Source organism: Helianthus annuus, chromosome 4, assembly GCF_002127325.2.
Source record: "Helianthus annuus cultivar XRQ/B chromosome 4, HanXRQr2.0-SUNRISE, whole genome shotgun sequence".
Taxonomy (NCBI): domain Eukaryota; kingdom Viridiplantae; phylum Streptophyta; class Magnoliopsida; order Asterales; family Asteraceae; genus Helianthus; species Helianthus annuus.
The window spans coordinates 202686529-202711274 of record NC_035436.2 but is presented as its reverse complement, the minus strand read 5'-3'; the positions used below and the strand labels follow the sequence as shown (position 1 = coordinate 202711274).

General features: G+C 36.4%; 1 protein-coding gene across 1 annotated transcript; it reads right to left on the bottom strand.

The window, feature by feature from the left end:
• Positions 1 to 14223: 14223 nt before the first annotated feature.
• Positions 14224 to 14806, bottom strand: LOC110935302 (auxin-responsive protein SAUR78). Its single transcript, XM_022177738.2, has one exon. The coding sequence runs from the start codon at positions 14797 to 14799 to the stop codon at positions 14428 to 14430; it is 372 nt and encodes a 123-aa protein (XP_022033430.1). The 5' UTR covers positions 14800 to 14806; the 3' UTR covers positions 14224 to 14427.
• Positions 14807 to 24746: the final 9940 nt, after the last annotated feature.

Here is a 24746-nt window from a genome sequence, read left to right as displayed (position 1 = left end):
GATGCGGTTGTGCATCGACTATCGAGAGCTAAATAAAGTTACCATAAAGAATAGATATCCTTTGCCGAGGATCGATGATCTATTCGATCAGCTGCAAGGAGCAAGCTATTTCTCGAAGATCGACTTGAGGTCGGGCTATCATCAGCTAAGGGTCAGAGATGAGGATGTACATAAGACAGCATTTAGGACTCGCTATGGTCATTACGAGTTCTTAGTGATGCCTTTTGGGCTCACAAATGCACCGGCTGCGTTCATGGATCTCATGAATCGCGTCTGCAGGCCGTATTTGGACAAATTTGTCATAGTCTTCATCGACGATATCCTTATATATTCCAAGAACCAAGCTGACCACGAGAAGCACCTCCGTTGCATTCTCGAATTACTACAGCGTGAGAAACTCTACGCCAAATTCTCGAAATGTGAATTCTGGCTACGAGAGGTTCAGTTTTTAGGTCACGTTGTGAGTGAGCGTGGTATCCAAGTGGATCCCGCTAAGGTAGAGGCGGTCATGAACTGGCAAGAGCCAAAGACGCCTACCGAAATCCGTAGTTTCCTGGGGTTAGCAGGGTACTACAGGAGGTTTATTGAGAATTTTTCGAGGATTGCTGCGCCCTTGACCTCCCTGACCAAGAAGAAAGAAAAGTTTATTTGGGGCCCAAAGCAGCAAGAGTCCTTCGAAATACTGAAGCAAAAGCTAAGCAACGCACCTGTGCTGACATTACCGGAAGGTACAGATGAATTCGTAGTTTACTGCGATGCATCACACACGGGCATGGGGTGTGTGCTTATGCAGAAGGGCAAGGTGATTGCCTATGCTTCAAGGCAATTAAAGGCGCACGAAAAGAATTACACCACCCACGACTTGGAGTTGGGTGCCATTGTATTTGCGCTAAAATTGTGGAGGCATTACCTTTATGGTATTAAATTTGTGATTTATTCTGATCACAAAAGCCTCCAGCACCTGTTCAACCAGAAGGAGTTGAACATGAGGCAGCGCCGCTGGATGGAAACCTTGAATGACTATGATTGCGAGATCAGGTACCATCCCGGCAAGGCGAATGTAGTCGCTGATGCCTTGAGCAGGAAAGAAAGGGGTAAAACCTATTCGAATCAATGCCAAGAGCATTGAAGTCAAGAACAATTTGATTGAGAGGATATTAGCTGCACAGCGAGAGGCTGTGTTGGAAGCTAATTATCCTAATGAAAAGTTAGGAGTAACTGAGGAGCAGTTGACTCTTAGCAAGGATGGAATCCTTAGATTAAACGGACGAATATGGGTTCCGATTTATGGAGGACTACGAGACGTTATCCTCCAGGAAGCCCATAGTTCCAATTATTCGGTCCATCCTGGAGCTGACAAAATGTATCAAGATTTAAAGGCAAATTATTGGTGGATAGGCTTGAAAAAGTCTGTGGCCGCCCACGTAGCAAAGTGCTTGACTTGTGCTCAAGTCAAAGCCGAGCACCAAAAGCCGTCTGGCTTGCTACAACAGCCTGAACTTCCCGAGTGGAAGTGGGAATGCGTAACTATGGACTTCATAACCAAGTTACCCAAAACCAGGAAAGGAAACGATACAATATGGGTCATAGTCGATAGGCTGACTAAATCAGCTCATTTTCTACCCATCAAGGAGACGTATAGCTCCGATATGTTAGCCCAACTTTATGTTGATAAGATTGTAGCCTTACACGGCATACCTGTGACTATTATCTCCGACAGGGATACCAGGTACACGTCTCATTTCTGGAAGAGTTTCCAGCAATCTTTGGGCACGCGTTTAAACTTTAGTACAGCTTACCATCCACAGACGGACGGTCAAAGTGAGCGTACTATCCAAACGCTAGAAGACATGCTTCGTGCATGTGCAATCGATTTAGGCGGTAACTGGGATAAGAATCTACCCCTGATCGAATTCTCCTACAATAATAGCTACCACACCAGCATAAAGGTTGCGCCTTTCGAGGCATTATACGGTAGGAAATGTAGGTCGCCTGTTTGTTGGGCGGAAGTAGGAGAGGTCCAATTATCAGGACCAGAGATTGTTTTCCAGACAACGGACAAGATTGTCCAGATCCGGGAACGTCTCAAGGCTGCCCGCGATAGGCAGAAAAGCTACGCTGATCCAAAACGTAAGGATCTTCACTTCGAAGTAGGTGAAAAAGTGTTGCTTAAGGTATCACCCTGGAAGGGGGTGATGCGTTTCGGCAAGAAAGGCAAACTGAGTCCGAGGTACATAGGACCTTTTGAGGTCATTGAACGTGTCGGGTCAGTTGCCTATAAGTTGAACTTGCCTGAAGAGCTCAATGGAATTCACAATGTGTTCCACATCTGCAATCTCAAAAAGTGCTTCGCCGATGAATCATTGGTGATTCCACACACAGATGTGCATATAGATGAGAACTTAAAATTTATAGAAAAACCTTTGTCGATTGAAGATCGACAGGTAAAGAAGCTTCGAAGAAAGCACGTACCGATTGTAAAGGTCAAATGGGATGCTCGTAGAGGTCCCGAATATACGTGGGAAGTTGAAGACACAATGAAAGAAAAATACCCCTATTTATTTGAGTAAATCTCGGGTCGAGATTTATTTTAAGGGGGTGAGGATGTAACACCTCGAATTTTTGTGTCCAATAATGTGTTAACACATGTCATTTGATTTCACGTGGCATTGATATTAAATAAAGGACTAATATTGACAAACCTTGAAAGTATATAAATTCGAGGGTTATAAATGTCAACCAAGGGTGATTATACTATATAGTAACCCTAAATAATGCTTGTACCTTCAAACGAATGAATCATAGATCATACGGAAACGAAACACGAAAGAAAGTGAGAGATTACAAGCTACAGGGGTTAACTGTGTCAACATGTTTAAATTTATACCTCTGAGTGACCCTTTAACGTTCCCAAGGCTTTGTAACGGTATTATACGCTCACTAGAATATAATATATAAATTTCACGAAGTTTCGTTGTGAAACGGGAAAGTTACGATCGAATTCGTAGGAGAAGGGTTAAAAGCATCAATAATATAAATTAAGGCCTTCTGAATAATAAATAAATTAACCGGGGGCTTAACAATACGGGTAAATAACGCGAGGTCCCTAATCGTAATTAATCGAGGGCCTTATCGCAAAGTTACCCCTTCAAACCCGAAAGGTCAGGTAATTAATTACAAAGATTTTTAATCATGACATAAAGATTTGAAAAAGATTTAATTTTAACCCCTTACGGACCGTAAAGGGTATGCCTTACGGACCGTAAGGAGGGGGAATGATTGCTGAGATCCGCCTATGGCTTACGGACCGCAAGGCCGAAGCCATACGGTCCGTAAGCAGCGCCCGGCGACAGAAATGTGGCTGTTGGCTGTTTTAAACGGCCAGACGCGAATTTATGGGTTCTTCAGAGGTATGGTTGCCCCCTACTCGACCCATAAGCCTCTAGGACACATGCCATTCATCCCATATCAGTTATAGAGTGTTGTGTAGTGATCTAAGAGATTGGCCTTGGCTATAAATACCATGCTCATGCCCACAACTTTCATCACAACTCAAACACCTCTATCTGATCATTCCAAAAGCTTTCAAGTATTCTTCTCTGCTCTATAACCAAGTCTTAACTTCTGTAAGTTACTTAGATCCTTTGTAGTTTCATTTATGCTTAGTGAATCACTAAGAAACAAACCGTCGTAAATACGGTTTGACTATTGAATAAATCCGTGATGGTTCTGTCTTATGACGAATCAAAGGTAGTTATGAGTTGGTATTAATGTGGGAAATAAACCTCTAAAAGGGTTCCCTCTGATCACCACTCTAACTATGTCAAATGTCGAGTCAAACGTGCGGTTAAAAAGTCAACAGAAAGCTATTTTTGCGATTTATGTATAATCTGTAACGTGTATGCTATGAAACCTGTTTAGACATTCGTAAAACATGATATTAAGTATATAAACTTGTTTGCGCTCGTTTGAATCGACCATTTGCTATATTGAACCGGTTCGGAGCCGAATGTCGCAAAAGTTTGACTTTTGCTTTGACTTCAGTTCTGACCCGTTTTAGTGAGGTATAGACATGCCTTAGGACTCTCTTAGGACCAGGTTACATGATGGAATAAACCTCTGTGATCGGTTCATGAGTTATCCGAGTCTTTTGCGCATTTCCGTTAATCGCCTAAAAGTTGACCGTAACGGCCTTTTCGAAATAAAACGAATATTTCGGACACATGAACGGACCAGAACCTTGCTTATTAAATTATAAGCATGTCCTTAAAGTTTCACGTCAATCCGAGGTCTAGAATGAGAGTTATGCTAAATAGCGCAATTAAAATAAACTTTTGTAATAAACTGCGCAATTAGCATAACGCCTATCTAAACCAAGATTTCGTCACCAAAACTTTTACCCACTGTATTAAAATAATATTTTGGGAATTTTAAAGATTTTTAATAATTTTTACCTTGCTCATAACCTGCGGTTATAGCTACGGTTCGGTAAATACCGAATATGCCCTTTTCGGCCAAAACTCGAGTTCTACAAGGTCTTTTGACCCGATTCCAGTTGCTACTGGTTTTAAATAATAAATAAAGTATTTTAGGCTTTATAAATGTTCGGGAAACTCAGATTTCCTGTAGAACTCGAAAGGCTCTTTAAAAGTCTTTAAAATGACCGGAAAACCCCTACGGGGCGTAATATTAACTTAAACTCGTTACGGGCATCACGGAAGGTATCCTACTGATACCACAACCTCTTTAAGGCATATTGACTTAGGAAATAAGCGTAAGACTCTCATGGTTAACCATTTCGCCTATTACGCGCACGGTTCGGCTTGTGAACTAGTTTTCATAAATTAGCCGATACGGGTCAAATTATATTATTTGGACCCCAAAATCCAGAGTGTGAACCTTGAACCCATATAAAACAAGTCTCTGAACTTGTTTGGGGCAGAATCACATTCCATTCTAGGTTTTCGCCTTTTCGCGCGATTAAACCATATTTATATTCCGGAACCAACCGGTCTAGGCTACGGCCAATATAAAGACCCGTTAGGATTCTAAGAGGTTAATTAAAAACCTTCGTTCCAGATTAGGAGCCCAGTAAAAGCTATCGGTGATTTAATCAAATTAAGGAATATACTTGCAAAGGTAAATACTTTAACTTATTTCCCCTATACGGGCTTGGGTTACGGTATGTTAATACCGCTTGATTGAGCATTATATTTTTCCATCGCTTAGGTGGTTAATTAAATAATATGATCGGCTCATTAAAACAGTTTTGTTTCTTAAAAGCCTTTGGGGGGTTTAATGACCGTTGTCCCGGATATCCTTGGCATCATTTTACGAAATGGCCACGACCATCGACATCCCGGTGTAGGCGTACACCCGGTATACATTGTCGACATTAAATTAAAAGACGTAGCCGTTGGTTTTTATACTACGGTTTTACGCAATGTGGTGTGTCTGTAAATCTTTAACCCGGCACGACCCGGGCTACTGAACGCATAAAAGAACATGTAAAACGTTCACAAGATTTGAATAATTTTCCCAAGTTATAAAAGAGTTTGTGCCTTGTGCATTCAAATCAATTTTAAATAACATTTTCAAATGTGTCAGTTGAATGTATTTACCAGTGTAAACTGACGTATTTTCCCCAAAAAGATTAAGTGCAGGTACTATACGAAATTGGCTGGTATTAGCTTCCTAAGCATCACGAATAGTCTCGCAAACTCGATGTCGTATCTGAATAAACAATATATTATTATTTTGATCCGCTGTGGATATATTCGACTTCTGTAATACATTTGATATTATAACCAGAGGTTGAAGTTCATATTTATCTTAAGCTTCCGCTGTGCATTTATATAATTGTGTGGTTTGACTATATTGTTGCCAACATCGTCACGGTAATCCCCCACCGGGCCCACCGGTGATACACGTGGAAATCGGGGTGTGACATTACGTCGGTATTTCTCTGGTCATGTCATCACAGTTCTCACTAATTACCACTTAGGTCAAATCCTATCTAAACCCGACGTTGCGGGAAGATTGGCCAAGTGGGCTATTGAGCTAGGAGGATACAATATCCTATACAAACCGCGACCAGCAATCAAGGGGCAAGTTCTAGCAGATTTTGCCACAGAGGTTCCCATCGACAAAGTCCAAGAATGCGAGGCAATTCAGAACCCTGCTCCTGTTTTCGACGATAGGGTCTTTGACTCTGCACACAGATGGAGCCTCTAATGACGATGGAGCAGGCGTAGGCCTCCGATTGGTCAGCCCAGATGACCATGAACTTACATATGTTATACGCCTGGATTTCCTTAACACGAACAACGAAGCAGAATATGAAGCGTTCTTAGCAGGCCTTCGCTTAGCGCTTAAAATGGGGGCGAAGAACCTCGAAGCTAACATTGATTCAAAATTAGTGGCCGAGCAAGTTAATGGGCACTACGATGCAAAAGGAGAGGCTATGGCATTATACTTGGAACAAGCGCGAATGTTGGTCAGCCAATTCCAAACGTTCAAGGTTAATCATATAAACAAAAGCGAGAACAAGCATGCGGATGCACTAAGCAAATTGGCTGCTACCAGCTTCAAGCACTTAGCAAAAGAGGTACGCATCGAGGTGCTATCAAATCCTTCTGTTCCTCTCAAACAAGTCAACATCATAGAGATTGGCAATCCGTCCTGGATGTCCCCGATCATCTTATATTTACAACACGGGAAACTCCCGGAAGGAAAGGCAGAAGCTAGGAAAATCCAGAATAAGGCAATTAACTATGAAATGGCGGATAGAATTCTATACAGAAAGTCATTCATGGGGCCGTTACTGCTATGCGTTGACAAAACAGACGCGCAATACTTAGTCAGGGAAATCCATGAAGGCTTGTGGGGGATACATGCCGGACCGCGCATGGTAGTAGCAAAAATAATGAATGCAGGCTACTATTGGCCGGGAATGCACGTGGACGCGATAGAAATACTACGGAAATGCGCTAGTACCGGTCACGTCCGCTTGGCCCTTCCAACAATGGGGCATCGATCTTGTTGGTCCATTCCCTGACGCACCAGGCGCAGTAAAATTCATTATCGTAGCAGTAGACTATTTCACAAAGTGGGTTGAAGCCAAAGCACTAGCTTCAACAACAGCAATGGTAATTCGCAAATTTATATGGGAACATATTATTTGCAGATTCGGATTACCATTGCGCATCATCTCCGACAACGGCACCAACTTTGCCTCGGAAGATCTTTAGAAATGGTTCAAAGAATTGAAGATCGAACACAACTTTGCTTCCATGGCACACCCACAGGAAAATGGCCAAGTCGAGAGCGTCAACAAACCGATAGTCGACGGCATTAAAGCGCGACTCGGAACAGCGCGCAGAGGATGGGTTGATGAGCTCCCCAGCATCTTATGGGCCCATCGCACCATGCCAAAGACTAGCATGGGAGAAACCTCGTTTAGTCTCGTCTACGGATCTGAGGCAGTAATCCCAGCCGAAATTGGCCTCCCATCACCGCGCATGATTGCTATGCAGAAGCAAAACAATGAGCAAGAGCGACAACTGGATTTAGACCTTCTCGAAGAAAGGCGCGAGAACGCCGCCATCACAGAGGCAAGGTACAAATCGAAACTCGAAAAATACTACAACGCGCGTGTACGCGTATGTACCTTTGTTCCTGGTGATTTCGTCTTGTGCGACAATGAAGCTTCCAACGCAGAAAAACCAGGCAAATTAGCGCCAAAGTGGGAAGGACCATACATCATCAATGAAGTCCTAGGCAAAGGGGCATACACACTAAAAGGAATCGATGGGACACTAGTTCCTCGCACCTGGAACGCGCAGCAGCTGCGCAGGTGTTACATATAAGCTAAACCATTCCACAAAAATAAAAGTATACAGGCAATGTATTTCTTTATTACACTTTGTATTATTGGCCTTGCGTCCTATTAATGCAAGCGTCATCCTTACACATATTACTGTTTGTTACAAATTGCATATAAGTTTTTTGGTTTACGCGAAAACAATATGGTAAACATTGTACGCCTCATGAACAGTCTAAAAAGGGCACAACCTTGCGTATTTTAGACAAACGTTCACACATGAGCACAATACCATTCTCATTCGCTCTACCTATTCAAAGCAATTAAACATATGCAACATATTGTAATCCAAACACAAACTGAAAGCTCACATGCACAACAGTGCATCAACAAATATATATATCATCACGTGGAGTATAAACAACCATCCACAAAGATCACGACAGTGATCTTCAAAATTTTTTTAAGTAGCAAGACCAACATATTTATAAACACCAAAAAAGGGAATACACTATTCTCCAAACTTAACCTAATCAGCAGCAGGACCATCATCAACAATCGGCACCTGATCACCACAGCGGTTCTTCCGGCGACAGTACACCAGTTGACATCCACCCTTCCGAATCATCAGAAAATGGGACATCAGGTCGTCAGCAGATAGTACACCGACATTTTCATCAACAACACCCTTTTGCTGGAGAGCTTTACAGTCAGAACCGGCAACCATTAAAGAATCAGAGTTGAACGGCTCTCCTTCCCCGTCAGCTACTAATGATGGTGAACCAGCAAGAAGCAAGAGACCCTCAGCGACCTCGTAAACCCTCAGAATATCCAAAAGTCGCCGGGTACGGAAAGAACGTTTCGCCTTCATTTTTCCAGATCAAACAAATGAATAAGAACCCTCAAACGTATATATAGAAGAGTTAACTCCGGGAAAGAGGAAAATCATGATCAACTATCAGACGTCTTTTCTGAACGGCGCTACAGGAACAAGTGTCATGTCCAATAAATAAAGAGTGACAAACGTCAAATACGTATCCCAAGGCAAGAAGAAGGGTAAGTATCGCGAACACTAATTTTTTATTACAAACAACGTCACCTACCGTCAGCTCATGATTACACAAACTCTTCACCGAAGCTCCCAACAGATCAAAATAAAAAAGGTGCAAAAATATTTTTTCAAAAACTGTTCAGTTACTTAAAGTCAAAGATTTTCAAAATTCCCATAAAAAGTAAAGTAAATCTTCTCACAAAAGATTCCTTACTTTCGCGCCAAAAAGCATTTCTCTCTCATAAGTCCAGTGCTCTACTTATTTGTATAAGGACAACACTAGACTTGGGGGACTTGAAGGGGTAAGGTCCCAAAAATCTCGTAATAAGTACTTAGGACCATACCACAACCTTGTCTTTCAGCCCTTTTCTTTAACCTTGCGCGGCTGCGCACTGGTCCTACAAAAAAGGCCAAGATAGCAGACAACACTTGCGCGCCAAAGGGAAATCATGAATCCTTGCGCTTTCCTCCATAAACAAAGGATAAAAATCCTAAGATAAACACTTCCACTCAAATAATATCCAGACTTGGATATTATTTACTCGAGTGGTGCCACACGATAAAGAATCACATCAGATTATGGCAATAATCTTCTAGAAGGACTCAATCGTGCACCACTAGACGGTTATAACCATCTGGACACGTGTCCTCATCTCAGGCCTCCCTGAAATCACAAAGATGGCATGGAATTGGAGGAAAACCTACACTTGTCCACTTTCCACGTGGCAATTCCCTAGCCGAAGATCAAAAGAGCGATCCGTGTGCATTCACGTCGGATCGAGAAGATTATGGAAGGAAATGTAACCGCTTACGGGGTTAGCATCTTCCGTTAATATTTCATCAACGGGTTTTCCCGCCCAAACTCTCGGTTATAAATACGAGAACAATTCAGGTATGAAATTCAAGCTACACACACTTCGTCAATACCTCTTCTTCATAAACACATACTTATTCTCACGCCGGAGTCGGGTCAAGGAGAGAACCCCTCTTCTCCCCTTGACGAGGCTAACGGTGTCTTGTTTTGCAGAGTTTACCGGAGAAGAAGACCAGTTGCAATCGAATCAAACGAAAGAGAACAACCCCCCTTTATGCAGATCCAAACCCCCTAGATAATTTGATTCCGGTCATTTATCTAGTGTTTCTTCAGTAGGGTTATCAAAGTCAGCACCGGATGTAGCACTTAGCTTAGCGTTGGTATCTACCGGTGTAGAAACGAGGTTACAAGAATGCATACCAGCCCGCTCGAAAATTTCCTTGGCATACGTTTGTTGGGAGAGGAACATCGCCTGCTTGGTTTGTGAAACAGAGATACCGGGAAAAAAAACTGAGAAGGTCAAGGTCCTTCATGGCAATATCGTTAGCCATGTATGCCATGAGCTCTTTTCATAGGAGATCCGAAGAAGTGACAAGTACAATTTTTTTTCCAACAAATTCTAATTCATATTTAAATATTTAAATTCCAATTCTAATTCCCTTAGAAAAAATCGACGAACCAAGTCACCAACACACTCTGAGCTTATACTCTTGATGAGTCTTGTAACCATGTTGTAAACCACCATTATATTACTTCTGACAGAAAAAAAAAAGTAATAGTATTGGATTGAGTTTTCCTTGCAATACATTCTTATCAAGGGCGGACTTATCCACAATGAAGGGTGGGCGGTCGCGCCCTATGAAAAAAAAGTTTTTAGTGCTAATTTATGTCGAAAATCCCAGCCGTACCCTTTGGGTTTATTCAACCGCACCCGTTGAAAATTTTCAACCGCCCCCCTAAGAAAATACGAATTTATTAAAAAAATAAAAAATAACCACTGATTATTGTGAATATATAACTGTATAACACAATTTATATAATTATTCTTTAACCACTTATTTACTTTACTTAACCCAATATACAATCTAATTTTATTAACCCAACTACCCAAACCCAAACACAAGCCCAAAGATTGTGAACTAAATAAAATAACCCACCCATGACCCATTCGACTTCCAAATCTCGCCTCCAGAAAAGACGCCCAACGACTATAGTCTATAGCGACTAACGACCGGACTAGTTATTTGGCCGGAAAAATCAAAATTCCTGCTGTTCTGAACATTATTACGCCGGAATTCCGACTTAGAATGGGTATCATTTCTTTATTGATTGTTTTTTTTGTTGTTTTATGCGGTGATTAGGAGGAAATATAAATGTATAAGGCTTTGATCTTTTTATGTTTTTTGATGTTTTTTAGTTGTTCTAAACTTTTAGTTAATGATTTTGTTCTTTTATTTTAAGCTTTGTTTGTTTAAATAATTACTATCAACATTTAAAACTAGTGCTTAAATGTTCAAAAATTATGGATAGTGATACTGCTTGAATATAATTGTTTATTTTGTGTTAGTGTTTAATGTTGTTTTATAAACTTACGGAGATGAAGGGGGTATGGTCCCAGATCTTGCGTCAGCATCGACCGCGAGTGACCATTACCCTTATCAAAACCCCCACTAGCCAACAACCTACTTGTGCCCATGCGAGAACGCATCGACACAAGGGTTGAATCCAATCTGTCTAGTGATGGAGGAGGACTTACCTGGAACATGAGATTGTAGAGTGATGCGACATAGCATCACATCTGGTGTATGAAAACGGAAGTATTCACAGCGATGCGGCCTCGCACCGCGTCCAGTGAACACTTCTATCAATACAAGGGAGCTGGATAACAGCAACAGTCACCACAGGCGACGATGCGGCCAGCACCGCATCTCGAGTATTTCTTGATCACAAGAAAGAGACACGATAACATCAGATGTTACCGCAGGCAGCGATGCGGCTCGCACCGCATCCTATACGCTCAACAAGTGGGACTGACACCACAGTGCAAGTGGCACCAATGGCAGTCACCTGTCAGGGCTACGTAAGCAACGGACTGACGTGGTGTAACATCCACAACCGACAAGCCTGACACACCTGCAAAGGTGCAGCACGTCGTCAGTCCGTCCATCATCCTCCTCCTTCACTCCTCGGCTACAAATACCAACCCCAAACCAGGTTTGAGGTATCTCTTCACAACTCTCTCACTACTACTACTATCATACTTTGCTTCCCAAGCAGATTACTGATTCTTACGCCGGAGAGTGGTAACAAGGAGCACCCCCCACCCCCATCCTCCTTGTTACGAGTCACGGTTTGTTTCCTTGTGCAGGAGATCTACCCACCGGTGATCCAGCCAGCGATCCTCGAGAGGAAGGGATTAACCCTTCTTGACGAGACCAGTGAGTTAACCCTGCCCGGTTAACCATTGTTTCATCAGGAGAGATTTATATGTAATAAGAACCATGAGTATGGAAGTTATGACGCAATTTCTCAAGAGGAAAAGGGTTGAACCACTTTTTTCCGTCGGATTCTTCTAATTAAAGACCAAGCAATGTTTTAGATAAGTTTTTTTTTTTTAATTATTATGAGATATAGAAGTAAGGATGGTTTAAATTTTGATGGTTTTTTGTTGTTATTTTACATACTTATGATGTGTTTACTGTTTTACTTCAAACTTTGTCTGTTAATGTGATAGAAAGTTAGGAAATAAGGTTTGATTGTTTGAAAATTAAAATTGACCAAACCCGACCTGATCTGATCTGATCCGCTCTGAAACGTCGTTTGTTTATGTTTACTTGTTTTACATGACCCGACCCAATCCAACCTGCTATGAATCAATTTTTTTATATAGTTAGGTGCCTAAAATCTTTAAATTTTGTTCGCACCCCATAAAAAAATTCTTAGGTCCGCCGCTGATATTTTAAATCAATTCGAAACATGTACAACAACTAGCTTGACATATCTCATCGTACGTCCAACTAGCTTTGGTTTCCAACTAATTTTAGAAGCAAAACTACAATTTTATAAGAAATCACAGATGTACGTAAACGCGTTTCTTCATTATATAATTTAACTTTGGTTTCTTCCATGCTGGTTTCATAATTCTTTAAATAAATAGATAGATTAACAATTAACAATAATAATATAAAAGGTAACAGAAGAGAAAGAAGGGGTCTGCTTCTACTGTTTGGTACATAGAAGTGGATTAATTAAACAAAAAGCACCAACCAATCCAATCATTCACAATTTATTTAATTAACTTTCTCTTTATTATCAATTCTCCAAACTCCTTTTCATTTTGGTCGCATTCAATCAAACGGTATGTGATAATGACACCAACACACACATCATATACTAAGATATCTTTCGCTAAACGATATATAGTCACAAATACATTTTAGGTAGATGATAATAATATATGTTTCATGATCATTTGTTTTCTATAAAAGCCGCAACCTTTTTTGGCATGTTCAATAAAATTAAAATATCATGTCTAATTTTAATCAAAATATTGCAACAAAATAAATATGAAAACGCAATATAGCGGAAGATGATCGTGCTTTGTCGAAACCCTTCCATTGACCTGAGTTGTCCCATGCAGTGCCGAAACTAAAACTTCTTAGTTGAGTTGATCAAAGGTTCTTTCTTTTACTAACTACAACTAAAAGGTTTAACTTAATTGTTTTCTAAAAAAAAAAAGAAAAACTTCGGTTGCTATATACAAAATTAAAAATTTGTTGATCAGAGGGTCAATGGTCCCTCTTGAATCTCCTTTAATTACGCCATTGGTCCCATTTATCGATTAGGTACGTCTGGTTGGTTCTGTTAACTCTGTTGAAACCCTTTCATTGACTAGATCGAGTTGTCTCATACATTAGCGGAACCAAAATTCTTAGTTAATATATAGGGTCAAGGGTTCCCTTATTTTTCGAGTAGGGTCTAACTCGTGGTTTTTTTTTTTTTTTTTTTTTTTTTTTTGAAACTGCATGCATTTTCTAACGAAAAAAAAATAAAAAGAAACCAACTTTGCTTTTATATATAAAATAAAAAAACCTAAATATTAAAGGGTCAATGATCCCTCGTGACCCTCCTTTGATTCCGTCCATTACGATTGTATCAAGTTAACACATTGCATATATATTCTGAATCTACCACCAAAAAATAGATTTTGTGACACTAGTATACATTGCATATATATATATAGAGAGAGAGAAAGTATAATGTACTTCACGCCTTAACGTACTTCATGCCTTAACGTACATTAACGTACTTCACGAAATATATAACATGCGTAATTATTTTTTTGACGAAAATAACGTGCGTGATTTTGGATCCCATGCATGATTATGTGGTCCCATGCGTGATTATATGTTCCATGCGTGATTATACCCCTGATCCAACGGTTACCATTGTCTCCTACGTGAAGTATGTTAACCTTTCTCCCTCTCTCTCTCTCTCTCTCTCTCTCTATATATATATATATATATATTCTGAATGTACCACCAAAACCAATAGCACTTGGTATTTTTATGGAATCAAGCCAGAAACGTGAGAGCCACACAATTATAATCTGGACTGAACATATTGACTCAAACAAGATGAAAAAAAAAAATAGTTATTGGATTGCTTGTTATCCAAGAAAGAAAATAAGTGGTAGAACATGAATTCAAGAACAAAACACAAGAATTAAACGAAAAAACTTCACGAGCAAGCGTAAAAATCCACAAGCTCATGTAAAGCATCAGGTTGAGGATCAACACTTTCAATCATCCACAATAAATGTTCAAACAACACAACCTCGCACTCAATCGTGACACCAGAATCACCAACACCAGACCGTTCCACAAGCTCCTGGAACAACGGATGTTGCGCCACTTCTGAGCTTATAAGGTAGCGACGCCTTGACTTGCCAACATAGACAGCATGAGAATTATGTCCTACGTTGTTGTAGTCATCTTCATGATCAGAAGTGGTTACGCGGTCTTTGGTGAGACCAACTGGCTCGCCGTTGCTAAACGAACGCCATTTTTTTAGCACAGACTTGATCTTTGTTAGCTTTCCTCCTTTTGCCATTGAGAGGTTTTCGCTATCAAGATAATGAGATAAATTGAGGGTGGAATGGGAAGGTGGTTTGTTATATAAAGGGTCTGAGGCTGGAAAGTGATGGGGTATATAGTATATAAGAAAATACCATAAGACTTTTTTTTAAATAGAAACATGTAGAAAACATTATTTTACTTAAACTAGTATTAAGCAATCGCCGCGTTGCGGTGGGGCCACGAACACTGATTTTGCGGCGTGCTAATGCGAATAATTTAGACCAAAACATAAAACATAGAAAAGAATATTGAGTTGATCTAGGACCGGCGCGTTGCGACGAACCCGTCAAACGGGAAAAAATAGACGACGTAAAACGTTGAACCACATACGCGTTGCGCCGTGTTAACTCGCAAAATTAGAACGGAACGTAAAATGAAAACTTTGCGTAAGATGAAAATTATAGAGGAACAAAGTTGAAAGTACAAAAGTTGTGAGGTTAACTTGCAAAAAAAAAAAAAGTTTTGGTGTTATAAGTAAATAAACAAAGAGTTTTGAGTTAAAAGTGAAAATTCATTTTTTTAAAACCTTTAAAGCATGATGTCGCCTCTATTACACAAATGTTGTAAATTTAGAGTATGTACATATGTTGGTAATGTAAAACACGGTGTAACAAGAAAGTTAAACGTTATAGGGGGGGGGGGGGTAGTTGCACGGACCTCCCATCCGCCGGAGTATTGCAACTCCGCAAGCTAACAACGTCCCAATGTTGCCTGGCGGTGAGTACCCACGGTGAAGAGCCCCAACACCCCAATAGGGCATTGCCAGGAGTCGAACCGGTGACCTCAAGAAAAGGCCTGGGTGGGACTGGCCAACTGGGCTACCCCAGAAGGTTGAAAGTTAAACGTTATACAAAATAGAGAACACAAGAAATAATACTTATGTAAAACACGGTGTAACAAGAAAGTTAAACGTTATACAAAATAGAGAAAACAAGAAATAATACTTTTTCTTAGCGTTTTTAATCTCATTTTCCTTCGGTTTCACGTAAATTTCATATACTTTGGTTTTAATTTAAATAATTATATACTTTGGGTAATTAGGTTAATTCTTAGACAACTATTGGTGTAGTTTTAGTGAAAAAAAAAAACCTTGAAAATCACAAACTTAACTATAAACTCATGTATAACTTTACAAAAGGGTGTAGTTAAAAAAAAATATTTATCAAACAGGTCAAAAGTAATTATCCTTAATTTTTTTTAGTAAGAAAGAAAGTCATCAAACACCTTTCAACCCCAAACGAGGAACCGTTCTTTAGGCTGCCAAAACAACAATTGGGAAAAAATTCGCTTACAGGTTTTCAGTTGACATTGGTCTTGATGAGTGTTTATTACAATTTAATCAAATGTCTTATCTATCTTAAGTTTAAACATAAGGGTAAATACAAACTACAAAGTCTTAATTTGTGATTTACATCTTTTTTTTAACGACAAATTTGGATTACTGACGGACCACTAGAGTATCATCGTGCTACGAGCAGAACCACCCGATCATATCCATCCCCATTAGGCATAATGCCTATACAGTAATTCAAGGGGAAACCCAATAAATATGAGAAAAACCCCCTTTTGTGGGAATCGAACCCAAGACCTTTTGGTCCCAAAACTTTATTACACCCCTAAAATGTCACTAGACTGTAAAGTCATGGGCGTGATTTACATCTTAATAGGTGGTTTATAAGCTTTTAACTATACTATTTACTATTAAAAAAAAACCAAACTAATGCTTAATTTTCATGGTTTACATAGTTCTAATTTTTGTGTAGTCTTCATTTAAGTCGATATATGTTTGTGTGTAAAGAGAAAGTTAGAATGCGAAAAAAACTTATAAGAATAAAAGAAAAAAAGTCTATTGCTACTACTTTATAAATTTGGGTGACTTTGACTTTTTAAAAACATATATAAAATTAACTGAAAGTTGAAACTAATACTTCATTATAATAGATAATTTTGTTTTGTATATTATTTTGCCTTTGGCGCATGTCTTTTAGAAAATTAATCACATACATCATTACTAAAAGTTGACTTACACGTTCATTGACGGTGATGTTTTTATCCCCACTCCTTCTTCATAAATCATTATTGATAAGAAGTATTTTAACTTTGTTTGTTTTGCCTAACGTAGTAAAGTGCCTCCTAGAAGTGTTTTAACTATTACCATATTAATCAAGAAAACAAAGAAACCAAATGAATGGACCTCCTTTTTGTCACGTGTTATATTTTTTTGTAGACTGTGTTACATGTAACAACTAGAGGCTGTCACATGTCACGTGTAACAACTTTTGTAGACTTTCAATTTTTTCTGAAAAAGTAAAAATTGTTAGATAACACGTGACAGCCTCTGGTTGTTACACGTAACACATCTGCAAAAAGATGTAACACGTGTCAAAAGGATATTCATTCATTTAAGTTTCTTAGTTTTCTTAACTAATATAAGAAATATTCCTATAATTACCCTATATATATGTGTGTGTTTTTTTGGTGGTGTATGGACAGACGGGTGTTTAGTGTCATTCTTGAATGTCTCATAAAAAAATCTTATGATTTCTGTGTGATTGACTATGAAGGTTAGTAGTTGATCCTGAAATTTTTCTATAGGGGTGGAAAATATTTTTAAAGATTGTATGCCCCTGGTAATATATAAAAAAATCGGTTCATATTGGGTCGGGTCATGTAAAACAAAATAATATAAAACTAAAATTTATATAACCATCAAAAACACGTCTAACGTTACTATAAACATTTTTAAAATTGTGCCCTACAGGTTTTCATTTTTGAAATCTATATAAAATATCATCTAAAGTTACTTTTCTAATGGTTTCTCATGAGAAATCTCACCAAAACTTCCATACTCATGGTTTCTATCACATATAAATTGATCCATAATTTTCAATTTTAATTTTCAAGCCCTAGTAAAGTCTAGAACAACAAAAAAACAACAAAACAACAAAATCATGCTACTAAAGTCTAGAACAGCAAAAACAAATTCATCAAAACACAAAATTTCAAACCCTTTTAACATCTCTATAACTCTATCTCTCCTAAAAACCATATAAAAAACGAAGGTACCTCGTTAAATTTTGTATTCCAGGTGGTGGGGTGTCCCCAAACTTTTCCGACGAGAATGCAGTCGCTGCTGTTTTGCCTGTTGATTGCTTTCGTGCGTTGGTTGCTGCGCGATTAGAAGAGGGAGAGTGGGAGAAAGAATTGGAAGAGGTGGTTGGATTGGGTTATTTTATTTAAGTTCAAATTTAATTGGATTAGGTTAATTGGGCTTGGGTTACAATGGAATGTTTAGTGGGCTAATGGCTAAATTGTTAAGTGAAAGTTATTGGGTTAAATTGTTAAGTAAAGTGATTAAAGAATAACTTTATACACTAGGTTATATTTTAATAAAAATCAATGTTTACATTTTTTTTAATTCATAAGCTTTTTTTCTAAAGGGGGCAGTTGAAAATTTCCAAGGGGTGCGGTCGAGATTTTGCGCGAAAGTCAACCCTAAATCCTTTTTTCTCAAGGGGTGCGGCCGCCCACCCACCCAAGTGGGTAGGTCTGCCCCTGATGAAGGTATGGACGATTTCAAGAGGCGGTCTAGAGAAGGTCTTAAGTCGTAGGACTAAATGTGTAAAATAATAATTAAAGTTATTTAATTATTATTTAAATTTTCTATCAGTGTTAGTTTTATTTAGATAAGTATTGTTTAGTATTTGAGTAAGAGAAGAAATATAAATCGTATTAGTCTAGGATGTTTAGTCCTTATATATTAAGTCCCTATAATCAAGTTTATTCATTCACAAAAATTAATAGAAGAAATTTATGAATCCCGTTTGTATTTATCTCTCTAATCTCATACCCAAATTCAAGAATTCAGCCCTTCCGAAGCAAAACATCTTAATAAACCATAAATTTATCAATCGCTTTTGACCTATTTCGGAACTTACAAGTTATGAAATGGGAGTATTGTATATTCTAATAGGAAGTCTACCAACTCTCACAGAAGATAACATTAAAAAACTAGAAGAATAATTATTAAGTACTTTGATTATACACATAATCGATCTAAATTGACCAATTATCTTGTTTACTTTTCATTTATAATTGGACTTTAATTTAAATAACATTTGACGGCCAAAATCAAATGAAAATGATTAAAAGAAAAAATAATAGTAGACTTATTATTAGGAGTATATAACCATCACTAGTGCTCTACTGGTGGCCATGAGTATTTAAGTTTCACATATGGTGGGTTCGGGTGAATTTTCCCCTCCGGGTCTTAAGTTTGAGTCTGGGTGATAGGGATTTCCCATTGAGAGGTTTAAATTGTGGATCTATTATGCGAGGGGGCTCTCTAGCACGGACCCGGTTAAAACAACGTATGCTAGACCTCCCGACATTCGCGAATAATTCACACCTTTCAAAAAACCACGAAGAATTTTATGTTTTAGCGTTTACATTTCATGTGCTCTAGTGTAACAATCCAATATTTTTATACCATATTTAATATATTTTATATTACAAATGACCCCCTCTACTATATTTGATACTTAACAGCATCATAGTTAATACATATTTAATCAAACTCGGCCAAGCTCGCTATCTTGAACTCAACATAATTTAGTTACCAGCCCAACTCATATTTTTTCATCCAATCCATTAGAATTAACTTGAAGTTGTTGACCTTGCTACATCACCAATATGCTTCACCACATTAGCTTACGGGAAAACCATGATAATAGGAAAATTGACTATGTGTATAAGGAAAATACGCATTGAATTTGTCACTTTCTAAAACAAATAATATAAAAAGAACTAAATAGAAATAAATAAGTGAGCGGGCCGGCAGATATGGCAGCTATAGATTCGGCATTAAACCCAATAAGTACAATAAGGCTCACACCACACACATTTAAATTACACATGTAAAGTGTTCATTATATTTTAGCATGTAAGCTAAAAGAGTCGGTTTTATCTTAGCCAACACAGAAAAGAGAGTTGAATCTTAGTTGGCGAGCTAAAGGAGTCGACTCTATGTTACCTGGCACAAATACCAATGGGTGGATGATTAAAATCGTCTGGCTAAATATTCTTTATAAATATACTAGCTTACAAACCCGTGTATTACACACGTAAATATCAAAAAAAATGTAAATCATAAACTTCTATATAATCTTATCACACTGTTAAAAATAGCAATAATATTATAATCATATACATATTCATAATTCATGAATTTTATCATGGTTGAGTATGTAAACTATAAGCTTATTCAAATATGTAATACGGTCCATAATTGTAATAATTTTATAATTTTATTACATAGTTGAATACGTGTATTGTTGATGGGAATGTATATCAATTGTTTCATAAATAATAATATTATTTAAATTTCCAATGTGATAAATTTAATCGTTTTTTTTGTTTACAAGATCTATGCGGAGATGAAATATTAAAAATTATAATATTATTTGTATTTTTATATAGCATATTTATTATAATATATATTTTAAAAATATTAGGAAGTTTGACTATTTTTTAGGGTGAAAATTAATTGATGTGTGTGTATAATCTATCTTCTATCTACTATAATAAAAAAAATTAACTTTTGGACACGTGTCATTCATTGAAGATATTCTCAAATATATACTTATCTTGTATTAACAAAATAAATAAATAATAAATTAATATTAAATCTTATCATACTTTAATAAAATATTACCCTTAAATCTAAATTGTTAATTTAATATATTTTTAAAACAAATATCTCCCTTTCCTACTTATCTTATATTAAATATATAAATAATAGATTTAATATTAAATGTTATCCTAATTTATTAAAAATAGAACTTTTTTATTATTTGGTATACAAAATTATATTTATTCAACTCGTGTAAAACGCGGGGTTTTTAAAAATTTAACTTTTTTTATTATTTACTATACAAAGTTACATTTATGTAACCCGTGTAATACACGAAATTTTTAAAGATATAACCCTTTTATCATTTGCTATGTAAAATTAAATTTATTCAACACGTGTAATACACGGAGTCTTTAAGGATATAATTTTTTTTATTATTTGGTAGATTTTTCAACCCGACTATACACAGGTTTTTTAAAAATACGACGTTTTTAATATTTAATATACAAAATTACATTTATTTAATATGTGTAATACACATGGTTTTTAAAGATATTACTCTTTTTAGACCTATTCAACACGTGTAATATACGGGATTTTTAAGGATATAATTTTTTTATCATTTGGTAGATTTATTCAACCCGATTATACACGGGTTTTTTAAAGATACGACGTTTTCAGTATTTAGTATACAAAATTACATTTATTTTATCTGTATAATACACATGGTTTTTAAAGATATAACTTTTTTTATTATTTGATATATAAAATTACATTTGTTTAACCGTACAATATACGCGTTTAATAAAAATATAACTTTTTATTATTTAATATATAAAATTACATTTATTCAACCCGTGTAGTACACGGGGTTCTAACCTAGTATTAAAACTAAGAGAATTTATAATAAATAATTATAATACGGATATAAGTAAAATTATGAGCTTGAAAATGAGAGTGCCACGTAAAATTAGTTAAAATCGTTTATTAGAAGTTAGATGCGATAATAAACAATCTAATCTAATCTAACTACTATAATAAAAGAAACCAACTTTTGGACACGTGTCATTCATTGAAGGTATCCTCAAATTTATATTTATCTAAATAAATAAATAATAAATTAATATTAAATCTTATCATACTTTAATAAAATATTATCCTCAAATCTAAATTGTTAATTTAATATACTTTTAAAACAAATACCTCTCTTATCTACTTATCTTATATTAAATATATAAATAATAAATTAATATTAAATGTTATCCTGATTTATTAAAAACATAACCTTTTTTATTACTTGGTATGCAAAATTATGTTTATTCAACTCGAGTAAAACGCGAGGTTTTTAAGGATATAATTTTTTTTTATTATTTGGTAGATTTTTCAACCCGACGATACACGGGTTTTTTAAAGATACGACGATTTTAGTTTTTAATATACAAAATTACATTTATTTAGGATATAATATTTTTTTTATTATTTGGTAGATTTTTCAACCCGACTATACACGGGTTTTTTAAAGATACGACGCTTTTAGTATTTAATATACAAAAATACATTTATTTAATCTATGTAATACACATGGTTCTTAAAGATATAACTCTTTTTTATATCTATTCAACACGTGTAATATACGAGGTTTTTAAGGATGTAATTTTTTTTTATTATTTGGTAAATTTATTCAACCCGATTATACACGGTTTTTTTTAAGATACGACGTTTTTAGTATTTAGTATACAAAATTACATTTATTTAATCTGTGTAATACAAATGGTTTTTAAAGATATAACTTTTTTATTATTTGATATATAAAATTACATTTATTTAACCCGTACAATATACAAGGTTCATAAAGATATAATTATTATTTAATATATAAAATTACATTTATTCAACCTCGTGTAATAGACGGGATTCTAACCTAGTATTTATATATTTGAGTTTGAGTGTATTTGTTCATCTTATTGGGCCCAGGCAGATTATTAAAATCGTTGGGCCAAGATCTGCGAGTGAGCTGGGACAAACAAGCCCAAAGGTAATGGAGGGGAGGAAACAGAAACACGGTGAGATAAATTCAATTAAATTCAGATAAATAAATCTCCTATAAAATTTTGTTTTTCTTAATGATTCTGTTAACAGCCTACTTCCAACTCGGTCAACATTAAGTGTCTTTGGTTTAATAGAATGATGTATTTGAATTAGCTACAAACCTCTTACTCATTAAGTTTCATAAGAATGTTGAATAAATATTTTACCTTTTTGTCCCTTCATTTGTGTTCATAATCCTCATGCGGCCACTAACGCACCACCTCCTCGACTCACCACCACCAACTACCATGCCTCTTTCTCAGGTTCGGCCAAGTCGGGCGACAACCCGAGGTCCAAATCTCCAAAGGGCCCGAAATTCTTTTAAATATCAATATACATATATCGAAAAACATATCATAAAATGTGATTTTGCCTATGGGTTAGAGACTTGCATTCCTACTTTCTTGGTGTAGGTTCGAGTCCCCCTTCAATCGTCTTTTTAATCAATTCAATTTCTTTTAAATCTACTCTATTCAATGTTATTTGGCCTAAAGTGGTTAAAGGCTTTAACTTAAAGCCCAATGTTTTAAAAACCGGTTTTTAAATCAAACCGGATTAGGCTAAAAAATGGTTCAACCTGTTGAATCAAGTTGTACCGAGCGGTTCAACCGGGTTGACTATCTAACTCTATAATTTCATAAATTACAAAATCAACTCAAAAGTTAATCCAAAAATGCATGATTACATATTAAAAATGATCAAAAGTAAATCCATAATAACAAATTATCCAAAAGATAATCGAAAATCATTCAATTTTCCAACAAGCTCTTTTAAATGAAAGTGTACGATATGTTTAAGCCATTTGAGTGTTGAATACATCAAGTTCACGATCGCATAAAAGATGAAATTCACTATTATCGCCATCCTCATCAACAAGAGGATGACTATTTTCGTTTCATACAATATTAAATAAGAACTTTTAGTTACGAATAATCGTAATATATAAAAATTATGTAAGATAACTAACATATATAATAAAAATAAGTAACAACCCAAACTAAAATAACCCTGGGCCGGTACCGGTATTACGTTTCAAACCGGTATACCGGATTTTACCGCCGGTACAAACCTTACGCCGTTTCACTTATTTACCGGGGTGTTTCGTACCGAATTTACATCTAGAAACGGTAATACCGGTATAATCGACCGGTATTTACCGGTTTTTAAAACATTGCTTAAAGTCTTTCATTCAATTTCTCTTTCATTCAATTTCTGTAAATCCACTTCATCCATTCCTATTCTTTTATTAATTTGTTTGCTTTGGGATTCAATATAGTCAAATCTAAACTTTCTAGAGTTCTTTTTTCTCTAATCTTATAAGCAATTATTAATAAATTAAGTTTCAAAGTTATAATAATTTTACAATTAAGCCCAAAAAAACCTATTTATTTATATATTTACCCATATCTCCATTTAAAAAGCCCAAAATTTAAACCCGCATTAAAAAATATAATCCATTGGGGCTGGTGGGAGCGTTAAGAGAGCCTCATGATTCGCTTAAGTAAGTAAGTCCGATCAATTTGCTACACAACTTTTGTTTTCTTTATTTTATAACGATTATCGTCGTATTGTGGTTTTTTAATATATGATTAATAAGTTAATATTATAGGAAGAGGCCAATTTATTTGTCTTGTCTGAAGCCCAAATTTTTTTCAGCATTCTAGGGACGGCCATGCTATTACTGGCTCTCAACACTTGACGATAGGTTACCAAATAGCCACTAACTCTTATTTCCAAAAAAAAATGTAGATTAATCTACCAATTTCCTATAATCATTATTCTCATCATCTAATATTATCAAATATACATTAAAATTATTATTATATATGTTGATACCGGAATTTCAAATTTTAATAAAAAATGAAGTTACATAGTTCGTATTTATAAAGTTTGAAATTTCTAGGGGGTATTTCATGCATCCAACATAAAGGATGGGTGCGTATCGTTGTGGAGGTAAGCACTGGCATAGTTTGAAAGTAAACTCGGTGAGGGCCGGACTATCAAAATCCAAATCGGTAGGGGCCAGATTATCAAAATCCAAATCGGTGGGGGTCGCAATCTTAAAATTCCAATATCTTACAAATAAAAAATCCTCGAAAATTTTCGTTAAAATTAACACTACAAGTGAAAATCGGTGGGAGTCAGGACACCCCGGGCCAACATTAACCTCCACCCTTAGAGGTAAGTCAATTTTTCTAAGA